This window comes from Colius striatus, chromosome 4 (assembly GCF_028858725.1).
Source record: "Colius striatus isolate bColStr4 chromosome 4, bColStr4.1.hap1, whole genome shotgun sequence".
NCBI lineage: Eukaryota > Metazoa > Chordata > Aves > Coliiformes > Coliidae > Colius > Colius striatus.
In genome coordinates, this window is record NC_084762.1 from 47,063,902 (window position 1) to 47,076,751 (window position 12,850).

At 50.4% G+C, this 12,850-nt stretch overlaps 1 protein-coding gene across 2 annotated transcripts; it reads right to left on the minus strand.

The window, feature by feature from the left end:
• Positions 1-2,086: 2,086 nt before the first annotated feature.
• ADCYAP1 (adenylate cyclase activating polypeptide 1) lies at positions 2,087-7,407 on the minus strand. 2 transcript variants are annotated; one of them, XM_061995532.1, is made up of 5 exons: positions 7,307-7,407; positions 5,217-5,351; positions 4,653-4,748; positions 3,679-3,816; positions 2,087-3,148 (listed from the first exon to the last, which is right to left on the minus strand). In XM_061995532.1, the coding sequence occupies exons 1-5, from the start codon at positions 7,405-7,407 to the stop codon at positions 2,968-2,970; spliced, it is 651 nt and encodes a 216-aa protein (XP_061851516.1). In that variant the 3' UTR covers positions 2,087-2,967. The 2 variants fall into 2 exon arrangements, with proteins under 2 accessions (XP_061851516.1, XP_061851515.1); XM_061995531.1 differs by lacking the exon at positions 2,087-3,148 and having other exon boundaries at positions 3,376-3,816.
• Between the last annotated feature and the right edge of the window lie 5,443 nt (positions 7,408-12,850).

Consider the following 12,850-nt stretch of genomic DNA (forward strand, 5'->3'; position numbering starts at 1 on the left):
TTCCTAACATACCTAACATCAGCTTTCTAAGTTCTCTCAGTGTTTTTCAGTTAGTCAGTAAAATGCTGTTGTTGAAACTAGCCTGGGAAGTGAATTAGTGACAGAGGGGATATGTCCAGTCTGTTTCAAACCCTAGACTTTGGGAATTTTTCATTTAATTCCTGTGCTTTGTTTTGTAACCATATGATCCTCAAAGGAAATGAGGTTCAGTTTGAACTAAGTTGCTGTTACTTTCCAATATATAAAGTCCCTGAACTACAATAAAAACAATAAACATAAGCAGTTACTGCTAAACTAAAGTGAAGATTAAAGGTCGGATATCCTGATTTCTGCTTTGTGCCGACAAACTACCCTGCCTGTGCTTTTCCGTTTCCCTACCTATTACCTTGTAAAATCTCAGTAACTCTGATGCGTTGCAGTGTCATTTTGTAGGGCAGCCCTGTACATATTTAATCGAAAGAAAGATACTGCTGTTGCTCAAACCGGGTGACGTTGGGAAGCCGTTATCACATATAGAACGTTCATTAAAAGCGGATTAAGTGAAGACCTCATCAAACATACCTATTCCGCTTAAAACAAACGGCTTCTAAGCATAGGAATTGTTAGAGAAATGGACGGTAGGCACCGTGTGCTTTCGTCTGCATATTTTAAAGAGTATTCTTGAGATAATGTGTGTAGAATTGGGCTTTTTACTTCAGCAGTTCTGCTTAATTTACTCGAACAGAGGAGTAACAATCAGTAAAAATGAAAGAGATTATTTGATGTTAACATGTGAAGCCTTAATAAAAAGATATCGCAGGCAGGAAATATAAGAATAACGTTGCTTTAAAAATAATTGATTAAGAAAAAAATAAAATAAAAAGAGGAAGAAATTTAAATGAAATGCAGCTTTCACTGTCAGGTTCTAGATTTCTCTCCCCCAAACATTAGACGAAATTGCATTGTTTACAAAAATTTATTAATACAAACTTTACACACTTTATATAACAGTAATCAAAGTCCTAGTTATAGATATCATGTGTGTAATAATACTGTTTTTAAAGTTCTTTTTATATTCATTTGCACACAAAAGAAGTTCTTCAAGACTAACATCTACCTACTATGACTGTATCTCAGATCTGCTCAAATTTCAGTAAGGCTGCTGGCGTTTCTAAAAAAAAAATAGTAATACCATACAAAGGATCATAACCTAGGTGATCACTTCATAATGCTTGCGACTAGCCACTGAACTCAAACGGATAAGATCATAAATAAAACTTCAAGAGAGCCCTATGTCATTATACCACAGCCGACACAAACACAGCAAACTCTGCCCATTGCCAAAGAACAGAAGTACGACTAAAACGCAAGCCGATGTGTTGCAGCATCGTAGGGCCACTAAATAGCCATCCGTGAATTCGTGGCGATTTACAAGGTGAAAACAAGGCACGAAAGCTGCAAACTGCGCCCCGCGTCCCTCCGCCCCAGCCCACCGAGCCGGCGGGGCGGCCAAGGCCACCGTGGCGGGTGGAGCCGCCGGGACAGCCCGGGAAAGCGATGCCGGCAGCCCGAGCAGCCCGAAGGAGAGGTGTCGGCAGCCCGGGCAGGTGGTACCGGCGGTACGGGCAGCTCGGAGAAGCAGTGCTGCCGGCAGCGCCCGCCCGCCGCACCGGGCTCTGCCCGCTCCGCTCTCCCCTCCCCGGTGGCCGGCGGCTCCTCCCGGCCGGGGAAGGAGATTTTTACCCGTGATTTTTCTTTTTATTTTTTCTGTCAGGGTGGCAGGGGCTGTTGCTTTCCGACGTCTTGAATGCGGGGCTCGATTTGTGTCTTTGGAAAGACTCCTTTAAGGTTTGTGTGGTGAGCTGGAAGGAAGCGGGTACCTACGCGTCCTCCTTCGCCACCTGCCCGGGCGGAGGGACGGGGCCAGCCCCCGGGAGGAAGGTAAGATAGGAGTCCGTACATAGAGAGATGAGGTGAAAATGGTTTATCTCGTTAGAAATCGAACCACAGGTGAACACTACACATTCTTTTATGACAAAAGTTTGTTTTATGAAATAAATTTTACTAAGCAATAAGCCAGAATGTAGAAAAATACATTTTACCTCCAAACTCAATAAACAAGGAACAAAAACTTTCGTAGTAGTGCATAATTCTTTAGTGGTAGCTACAACAGGGGTTCCTAAACTTGTACAATAAGAGCTTGCATAAAACAGAACAAAGGAGTGAGAGAGCGTTCACAATCTTTTTTTTTTTTTTTCCCAAAAGAACATAACCCAAAAAGGTGACTCAAGAGGGTTAAACAGAGCTCAGAAAAGTGCGAAGAGAGGATGAGAGGCAGGAGGGTCTACAAGAAAAAACAATCAAAGCAACTCCGACCGAAAGAAAAGCAAACGCGAGAACCCTGCTCATTACACATGATGAAAAGCATGGACAGCACTGGAGAGTAACACACTGTACTTTGCATCCAGGTCCAGTACCGAGCTGCCCGGGGCAGTTGGGTAGCGGATCGGAGGTGGGATCGCCTCATCTTCCCTCGACCTTGCGGCACCGGCAGCTGTACCGGTTCTGGCCCCGGGGCGCGCCGGGGGCCGCCCCCGCTTCTTTCCCCACTCTTTGCAAACGAGTCTTGTGTCCGCTTTCGCTTTGTTCTGCAACTCTGCTCAGCCAGCCAGGAGAGCAGTGCACGGGGCTTAGTACTATCCTTGCTGCTGGTTCGGGATTTAGGGGGTGGGAGTTTGGGATTGGCTTTTTGGGGAGGTTGTTTTGATTCTAGGGGTTTTGAGGTTGGGGTGGGGTTTTTTTGCTATTTTGGGTTTCGGTTTTGGTTTTTGTTAACTATTTCTCCCTCTAACAAGCAACAGAGATTCACAATTTGGATCGAGCTGTTGTTTTCACAAGAGAATTATTCTCTGAGCTCATTGTTTCAGGAGATGCTACTACAGATACAACTTTCATCAAAGGAAGCAGAAGGGGGGAGAAAATCGAAATCTATAGGAAAGGGGACGCTGCCCTTTCAGAAAGGCTAGTGGCAAAGGAGCCTGCCTTGAGACTCACCGGGGGAAGAATCTGCTTCACCAATTCTCCCAAATCATTTCCCTCATAATCCCCTGGGAGCAGGGCATCCTTCTCTATGTACAGTAGCAAATGGTGAAAATTAATGTCTTCGACCCTGTCACGGATAAAAATACTATCCTTTTAATTTCCGTTACAAAAATAGGAGTAATATTCAAAACAATGATTGTCTTTTTTTCTATTTATTTTATATAAAAACATAAACAGCTCAGGCGAATTCTTGTTCTTGTGCAGGCTTTATAAGAAGAATTTTTCTTTAGAATTCGTAGTAGTATTTATATATATATATTTATATTATATATATAACTTAATGATTGGTCCACAAAGTAGATCTGTGCGTTTCTCTAGTGCTTTTGTACAAAAGAAAAACAATATTATTATCAAAATATTCATTTAATGGCTTTACTTCATACATAAATACATGTTTAGATAACACAGGAGCGGTGATTGTTCAGTCAGTTTGGAAATGACTTTAGTTTTTGTTTAGAATTTTGTTGTTGGGTTTCTCTCTCTCTCTCTCTCTCTCTCTCTCTCTCTCTTAGGACTTTGTATACACGGGAGTGGCTGGTTACTCATCGCTACAAATACGCTACTCGGCGTCCTTTGTTTTTAACTCTTTGTTTATACCTTTTCCCCAAGACGGCTGCTAAGTACTTCTTGACAGCCATTTGTTTCCGGTAGCGGCTGTAGCTGTCCGTGAAGATGCCGTCTATGTGACGCTTGGTCAGTGGTTCCGTCTCGTCCCCCAGGCCGCCGCCGGCACTGCTGCAAGTACCGAGAAGCACAGCTGCATCAGGCGGGGCTGCACCGCCCCTCCGCGCCCCTCCGCGCCCCTCTGCACCGCCCCTCGCTCCCCCCACCCCGGCTCTGCGTAGCCCCGCGGCGGCTGCTGCCCACCGCGCAACATGTTGTGCGGAAGGTGCGCGGCGAGACAAAGGCCGCGCCGAAACCCGCTCCCGGCGCGGTGCGCTCAAGTGGCGGCTGCGGGAAAAGACAATATCTCCTTCCTATGAATTATTCATTGCGGCAGGGAAAGCTGCTCCCCCCGGAGCTTCATTAACGTGTTACCGTCTGCCGAAGGGCGTCGAGTGGCACCGGGCTCGCCCCTGCCCCGCCGGCGGCGGGGAGCCTCGGGGAGCCTCGCACGGCGCCGGAGGGTGCGCGGGGCTACAGCCGAGCCTCCCTCACTTCAACCGAGCCCTCGGTCATCTCTTCTGAGAGACCACTCCCCCATCAAATCGAGCAGGCTGTCCAACTTCTTAATTTTAAATTACATGGTTGCAAAAAAATATAGAGACATCTCTATAGACATATATATTATATATATACATACATATATATATATGCCGGAGCCTATTGAACCTCCCTCCGCAAACGCCTGCGCTGACAGCTGGGCTCATGCTGCCCCGGGAGCGTGCTGGGAGACACGGCGGGGTATGGCTGAGGTTTGGGGAGCCAGACTCCCCCAGCCTCACCACTCCACCACAAACTCCTACCCCACCGGGGCAGCTTTGTTCCCTCCAGCCGCGGCCTTTTAAGAGCGCATCCGCTCTGACAGTATCAACGCCCACCGCGGAAAAAAAGAGAGCAGAAGCCCTTACCCGACCCGCTTGGCCATCAGGGAGTGCAGATATTTCCTGGCGGATAACTGGCCCAGGAGTTTCCTATAGGCTTTGTTGAAGATCCCATCGGCGTGCCTGGGCGGAGGGAAGAGCCCGTGGATGAATGGCGAGGCCCGGGAGTCGGCTGCAGTGGGGTGCGGGAGACCGGGCGGTGGCGGCGACCGTCCCTCCCTGCCGGCGAGTGGAGGGCGGCATCTCCCCGCGTCCCCCGGGACCCCTCTTCCCCACCCAGACCCCTCCCCGCCGCACTCGCCTGTCTCGGCGCTGGCCGGGCATTTCTGCTCCGTCCGTGGGAGCATCGCTAGCTCTCTCCGGCGCGGGCGACTCCCCGGCTCCCCCGCTCCCCCCACCCCTCCCCCGCGCTGCTGGAGGTAAGGGCGGCTTTCTCATTTCTTCTGGGCTTTAAAATGGGCACCAGGACCCGGGCAGCGTGGTTGTTTGGTTGGGTTCAGAGATGCTTAATTTTTGTTGTTGTTGCTGCTGCCGTTGACTTGTTTGATATTATTATAATTATTATTATTATACCCCGCGAATTGCAGTCACCTCTTTTCCGGTGGGTAATACAAGGTGTACATCTCGCCGATCATGGAGGACGGATTCGCTATGCCGAGGGGATCGTGATCATAGGCGAAATCCTGCAGGGTGTTCCCGTCCTCGTCGTAGACTTCATCCTCCAGCCTGGGAACGAGAGGAGCAAGGGGAAGGAGTCAGCCGGGCTTCGCAGGCCTGTGCGCTCCCCGCCGCCGGCTCCCGGCGGAGCCGACCACGGCGCCCCGGGAGCCCCGTCCGTCTGCCCTTATCCCCTCTCTGCGCCCGCCCGCTCCCCATCTCCGCCCTCCGCTTCCTCTGCGGGGCAGGACCGCGGGGGAGGGAACACATCCGCCGTCAGAAGTGCTCGGAGAAAAGCCCAAACATCCCCTCTCCTCCCATTCCCCCCACCCCCCAACTCCCCGCCTCGGCCCGAGAAACAGCCCCTCTCTGCCACAGCCACGGCTGGTGCTGCCCGACCAAAGCGGACGCACGCACGGGCGTGCAGGTTGCCGCGCACACGCCTGCACACACACACACGCCTTCGTTTGCCACGGGCTGAGCGGGAGCCAAGCAGCCTCCCCGGTGGAGACGGGACGGTGAGGGAGGCGGCGAGCGGCAGCCCCCGCCGCTGGGACCGGGGCCGGGGGCCGCGCCCGTCTTCTCCCCACAGCGCCTGCCGGGCCGGGAGGGCTTCGCCTCTTGATGGATTTCGTTGAATTGTGCCTCTGTCCTTTGAAATCTGGCCAGTTTTGTTCCTCTCCTCGACTCCCTCCCCAGCTCCCCTCCACGCCCCCACCCCCCCGCGCCTTTTCTGCCTCCCGCTCTGCAGTACGATGTAGGTCATCGCACGTTACAGGCAGCTATTTTTGTCTGTGAGCTTTAGTGGAGGTATTAATAATAGATGCCGCTAAAGTGTTTCATTCCTGCTAATTCAGGCGCTTGAATGGAGAGAGGCGAGTTGCTGACGGCTAATGGCTCCGCAGGCCACCGAGCCCGCTGCCCCGCAGCCCCTCTGCCCGGGGAGAGGAAGGAGCCTGCTATGAGCCAGCCCCGACAGGCTCCTGGTTCGTGCAAGGATACCTCGGGGCCCGAGAGAGGACAACCTTCGTCAGCCTTGCGCGCCCGGCATCGCTCCCTCACTCCATCCCCACACTTGACCCGCACGGCAGTGAGCCACCCAGGGCACCCCGGAATAGAACCAAACGCCAGTGGGCAGGAGCCAGCCAAAAGCTCCCACCAAGCCAAGCAACAATGCTTGCCTAAACAGGCTACAAGCAGGTGGGACCAGGCTGCCAGCGGCCGTCCCGGATCCAGTAGCTTGCACCCCCAGCCACGGCCCACTGTGGGAAACTCGCTTATGTCGACGCTTCTACGGGTCTCCCACTCCTACCCCAAACACAGCGGGGTCCAAACGCCCCCAGCTCCCAGGTAGAAAGAGACAGCACAGGCAGCAGCCTGCACTGAAGCTCAGCAACGCAACTCCGAACAGACACAGACAACCAACCAACCTTGTGCCAGGCGCTTTCACCCTTGAGAAGGGAGGTTAGATACAGACAAGTAAACAGGGGAAGTGACTGAGTCCCCGTCGTCTCCAATGCTGCTACACGAACCGTGAGTTCTCACATGCTTAAAACCAACGGCGAACCCGTCGCTATTCACCCTGGGCGAGCCGCGAGCACCCGAAAGCGGCGGGGACTCGTGCAGGACGGGGGGCAGGAGTCCGGGAGGTGGGCAGGAGGTGCCGGGCCCCGTCGAGATGCGTCCGGCACCTCGGCCCACTCCCTCTGAGACGCAGCAAAGCAGGCGTCCCCTCTCCCCGGAGAGAAGAGGCTGCAGGTTAACCGCGCCGGGATACCGGGGAGCGGCCCTAGGGGAAGCCTGTGCTCCAGCCGAAGCCCCCTCCCTCTCGGTTTGACCCTTCTGGTGGCTCCTCTCCGCGGGTGAAGGGGTTGGACTCGCGGACGAAGTGGAGGGGATTTTGTTTGGTGACTCCCCCCACACACGTCCCCTTCCACTTTACCCTCAGGTAAACCGGGCGGGGGGTGGGGGGGGGATGGTCTGAAGGGGTCCCGGCGGAGCCCCCCGGCGGGGGATGGACCTACCTGAGTGCCGGGTACTGAAGTCCGGCCGCAGGTGAGCAGTAGACGCTGCAGTGCATTATTATGCCATAGACCAGGAGTGCTAGGATCGCTTTGCTACACATTGCCACTCTGTGCAGGAGGGAAAGGAAAACCGCTGTCAAAAACAAATAAACAAAACCCAAAAACCAAACCTCAAAAAACAAACAAAAAACCAATCCCACGACCCCACCAAGCCCACGGCCGAGCTTGCGGGGAAGGAAAGCGGTGCGGCCCCTGAGGGCAAGCGCCCTGTGCAGCCAGGTGCGAGTGCAGAGAGGCGCGGAGCGGTGCACGGCGCAGAGCGCTGCCGCCGCTGCCCGCCCCGTCGATGCGAGCCCTCCCGTCCGCCCGCCCCGGGAACGCAGCGGAGAGGCCCGGCCACACGACTCGTGTCCTTACCATTAAACTCTAAACACCCGGCACTGAGAGGGTTTGCCTGCGAAACTAAAAGGGCAGGTCTTTAAAAAAAAAAAAAGAAAAAAAAAAAAAAGAAAAAGAGACCCAAAATGAGGGTGGGAAACCAGTCTCCCAAATCGTGTCCGAAAGGAGTCAGAACCCTCGTGGCATCTCTCCGATGGGCAGAGGACCCGCGGGATGAAGACACAAAAACAGTAGTGAGTTTTTTGCTGGTTTTAGGGGAATCCACTCCAAAAAGAAAACACGAGAAAGGAGTGGAGGGGGAAAAACAATTTTTTTTTTTTAAAGAAAAAGATAAAGAAAAAAAAGTTTGCAAGTAGCAACACAGATGTGGAGTTAAGTCTGCAAGGGAAGGGAGAAAAAGAGGTGAAGCGAAATGTCGCCGGAAAAGGGAGTGCAGGAGAAGGGGGAAGAGAGCGAGCGAGGCCGGGAGGGAGCGGAGGCGGGGAGCTGCGGGCTGGCTGCGTGCGATGTTGTCTTCCCCAGATCTCTTCCTTCACTGAGTGCCTTCAGCCTTCTCTTCTTCTCTTCCTGTTCGGTGTCTGCAAACTTGACCAGCCTTCCGCAGCCTTCTGTCTGGTACGCAATTAACAACCAAATCTTTGCAAACACCCCGCTTCGGCAAGAGCCCTCTTCGTAAACATTTGCCTGCTTGTTACCTTAGAGGATGGGCAATAGTGTTTGTTGCCCCTGTGGTGATGTCCGGATTTTTATTCATGAATCAAATGCCTTTTTTTTTTTTTTTTTCCCCCTCAGTCACGTAATAATCGGGTATCAGAAAAGACGTCACCACCCCAATTCCTCAAGGAACACAGTTCTGTGTCGTCCTCAAAGATGAGCTTATCAGGAGTCATAAAGATTCTCATAAACACCAACTCACACTTCCCTCCCTCCCCTCCCCCCCCCAAAAAAACCTAAATCAAACACTAGAGAAAAAAAAATCCAAACCCACCAACAAAATAGCAAAACACAGAAAGCCCCACAAATCTATTCCACAAACCTAAAGGGATGTTCACCACGGTCAAGTTTTACCTGCCGTGGGAAAGGACCAGGATGCAGAGGAGTGTGGTTTTGGGACGGGACGAGGGTCTCCGGACTTGGCAGACTTCCCCGCGGTTTTGCTCAGCGTCTCTCGGCGGGGCCAGCTCACGCCGCGCTAGAGCAGCCCCGGCGCGGAAACCCACTCCCACGGAGATTTGGGGTTAGAAGTGCCTTTTTTTTTTTCCTGAACCCTCTGTTTTATTTCATTTCTTTCTCTTTTTTTTAAGGATTGTTAGTCTTGTTTTCATTACACAAGGATCCTCCCCTGGGGAAACCAGCAGCACCGTAATCTCTCCGCGTATACTGCAGCCGCGGGGTGTGGGGACTGACCCCACGGCCGTGGCCGCCGCAGCCCAGGGGCGGTGGGGACGGCTTCCCTTCCCCATCTCCCTTGGCCCAACCCTCTCCCCTCCCCGCCTTGTGCAGACACATGTGCGACTCCCAGGGCTTGGCAGAGCGGAAGGCGAGAGGTTCGCCATGAGGAAAAAAAAAAAAGTTGATTTGCCGGAGGGATTGGGAAGGAAATCCCTTCTCTGGGGACTTCCTCGCCGCCGGCATTATTTTCCCCCAAGTAATGCGCCGGGAGCAGACCACCGGCGGGCTCCCAGTCGCCACGACTGCGCTCGTCTGGGCGCCCTCCTCCCTCGGCAGCCGAAAACCAGCCCTTCATTTCCGAGAATTACCCAAAGAAACACAGGCTGCAGGAGCCATTACTGCACATTTTAATTATCGGGATCATAAGCAGAAAGTTCAGGAAGCAGCAGCAATAATACACTTCTCCTGCTTCCTATTTCTGAACGGCTTTGGTGTAACACGCTCCGATGAGTTATTGGAGCCCAAATCGATTTCTCAAAAACGACGACAACAGAAAGCACACGCCGGGCAATTACATTCCTATTACGGTCACTTCATGTTTTTTGGTTTGTTTGGCGCTTTTTTTTTTTCCGGATAGAAGGGGAAATTTAACGTGAAGTAATTCTTGTCTAAAAAGAAAAGAAACGAAGCTTCCGCGCTGGCGTAAGACCCGTCCGCAACCACGGAGCGCGTGGAGCGACGGGTCCTGCGCCAGTGCGGATCGTCCGTGAGCAGAGGGCGCCACCACGCGGACAGCAGAGGACCCGCCGTCGTGGGGACCAGGGGTGCCCCGTGTTCCCCTTCCTGTCTCCCTCTTGTCCCAGGCTGTGAAAACAAGACAATTTTTAAAACTACTGTGTTTTCACTTTTAAAACAGCTCCTTTCAGCTACTTTTCTTTTACACTTCCACATTTCCCCTTCTTCAACTCCTCTTCCTCCTCTCATCTCTCTCCCAGATCCTTACAGAAAGCACCAGGAGGCCTGAAATAGCTCTGGTTTACAGAGTCCTGTAAAATAGGCCTGAACTCACACAATTCATGACAATAAAAGATCTCCGATAAAAGGTGTCTCAGTCTACTTCACGTGCATGCATGTACGACATGAATCTGACATGGTGGGGTTAGTCTGGAGAAGAGAAGGCTGAGAAGAGTCGTTATCACTTTCTACAACTACCTGAAAGGACCTTCTAGCAAGGTAGGGGTCAATCTCTCCTGCAATGAATGACAGGACAAGAGGAAACAGGCTAGAGTTGCACCAGAGGAGATTCAGATTGGACTTTAGAAAGAACTTTTTCATTGAGAGTGTTGTTAAGCATTGGAACAGGCTGCCCAGAGAGGTGGTAGAGTCGCCATCATAGAATCATAGAGAGCTAGTCCAACAGCTTGCTAAAGCAAGTTCACCTCAATCAGGTCACAAAGAAACACATCCAGGTGGGTTTTGAAATCCTCCAGAGAAGGAGACTCCACATCCTCCCTGGGCAGCCTGTGCCAGGACTCTCTCACCCTCACAGGAAAGAAGTTTTCCCTTATGTTTAAGTGGAAATTTTTGTGTTCCAGCTTATGTCCATTACCCCTAGTTCTGTTACTAGAGAAAACAGAAAAAAGTATCACCTCATCATCTTGACATCCACTCCTTAACTACTTCTTAAGTGTTGATCACATCTCCCCTAGTCTTCTCCAGGCTAAACAGCCTCAGGTTCTGTAGTCTTTCCTCATAAGAAAGATGTTCTAGTAGTCCCCAATCAAGGAGATTGCTATATCTGGTGATATTTAAAAGATGCATAGATGAGGTCCTGGGGTACATGGTTTAGTGATGAGCTTGGCAATGTTAGGCTAGTGGTTGGACTCAGTGGTCTTAAAAGTGTTTTCCAACCATAATAACTTTATGATTCTATGATTCTGATTGTATGATGGCAGTTTGGGCTGGAAAGGCAACTGTTTTAATCCAGTTTCAGTGTGTAGGCAAATTTCTAGATAATGCTGTCATTTTAAGGCTGAGAGGGATTTGCCTCTAAGAAAGAAAAAGCAGGGCTTTTTCACTGGCAGAATTTCCTTCATTTTTCTCCTACCAGCTTAATTTAGATCTCTTCATTTACCTGACTATGCTATTTTAAATACCTATTTCATTAACTAGAGCACTGTAATTCTATGGATATTTCTAGGGGATCTTACATCCTCTGAGCCTTGTTAAACCTGGCCAGGACTGAATGTTCCAAAACTTGCTGCCATAGGTTTAATTCAAAGGTATATATTTCATTGTGTACCATGATGGATATCCTTTCCACTCCAAAAAAAAAAAAAGGCATATTTATGCATATTTTATAAAAAATACCATGAATAATCTATCAGTCAGGAACTGTATCGGTCCATAAAACCAGGTCATATCTCATGCACATTTATTGGATGACCAGCCACTATATTCATATTTTCTCAGTGCATCTCAGCTGCTTAGTTTAAAAGGAATCTAGAAGACTTGGATTGATGGACTTGGAACACTTAATTTTGTAATGAAAGGGCACATATTTTACTGTTAGTATAGAAAAAGATGAATTCTTCTTTCTCAAAAGCAAACGATCCTGTCAATACAGCTGTCTCTTATGCACACACTATGGGTTTATCATATCTTGTTATTATCCATCCACAGGCCTCTTTTCTTACTGGGATGGCTTGGGGAACCCATTGCAGGCCAGTCTGACAATTGAGTACATATCTGCATCAGCTTTATGAATGTAACACCAGCTGTCATCTTCTCCTAGCTTTACAGCCTCCACCTCCACAAGAGCTAGCTCCTAGGACAGATGAACTTGTCAGAGGGGAGATGAACTCATTTATGATGTCACTCAGGTGTAGCTGTGACATCTGATAACAGCTATTTGGGGATTGCCTGACAGAGAAACAGAAGTTACTAAAGTTCGAGAAGAGGAAGCTAGGACTTGATGGACATTTCAGCACCTCCAGCTGAGACATGGCACTCAGAGGCAGACAAGTCCTGCTTTCCTCATCTAGACTAGGCCACAATCAGCTCAGGGGCAGAGATATCTCAGGAGTTCCATTGTTTTTCTCTTCTTAAACCACCTTCTTTGGTGCCTTCTTTAGGTCAAAGCAGTTAAATGTTTAGGCACACTGTGGAAAGCAGACACACTTGTGTGCTTTCTCATGTGTTTTGGGGACCAAAGGAGCAAAGCTGTTATCCAGACAACTTGTTCACCTGGAGATGTTCTGGGCAGGAGGTACAAGCTATGGAAGAAGAGAGAGAGCAACAACCAGGGACAATATTGGGATTGCAATTCCCTCAAGACCTTGCCCAGTAGCTGGAACACTTGCCAGCCTCTTTGTGAGGAACTTCCAGATAATTCCTTGCTATCTTTTATCAGCTTAATTCTATTTGCAAGCAAACAGAAAACATTTTTAGGTATACGGTCTCTGAGGAAAAGGGCTGGTATTTATGTTTTTACTTTTATTTTCTGAGGTGAGAGGGCAGGACAATATTTCCCAGGGCAGCAGCATGGGAGCACAAGGATTGCAGTCATCCCTCTCTTGTCCTTACTTAGAGCTCATGGTGAAAGACAAGGCCAGTGGTTTGCCAGTGTCTTATGGGACAGGCCACAGAGAAGCTCAGTGTTCACTCTTATGTGGTTGGCATCTTCCTCTTCCTTTTATGAGAATCAAGACAGATGACTATGACAACACAGAGGCAAAGGAAGAGTCATTCCCA

What these genes read in the sequence shown, in the direction of transcription:
- ADCYAP1 (XM_061995532.1), bottom strand. Translation starts at nt 7,407, where the DNA reads ATGTGTAGCAAAGCGATCCTAGCACTCCTGGTCTATGGCATAATAATG. An exon ending in CTTCAGTACCCGGCACTCAG is followed by an intron (nt 5,352 to 7,306) that starts GTAGGTCCATCC and finishes TCTCGTTCCCAG; the next exon opens with GCTGGAGGATGAAGTCTACG. An exon ending in CTGATGGCCAAGCGGGTCGG is followed by an intron (nt 3,817 to 4,652) that starts GTAAGGGCTTCT and finishes CGGTACTTGCAG; the next exon opens with CAGTGCCGGCGGCGGCCTGG.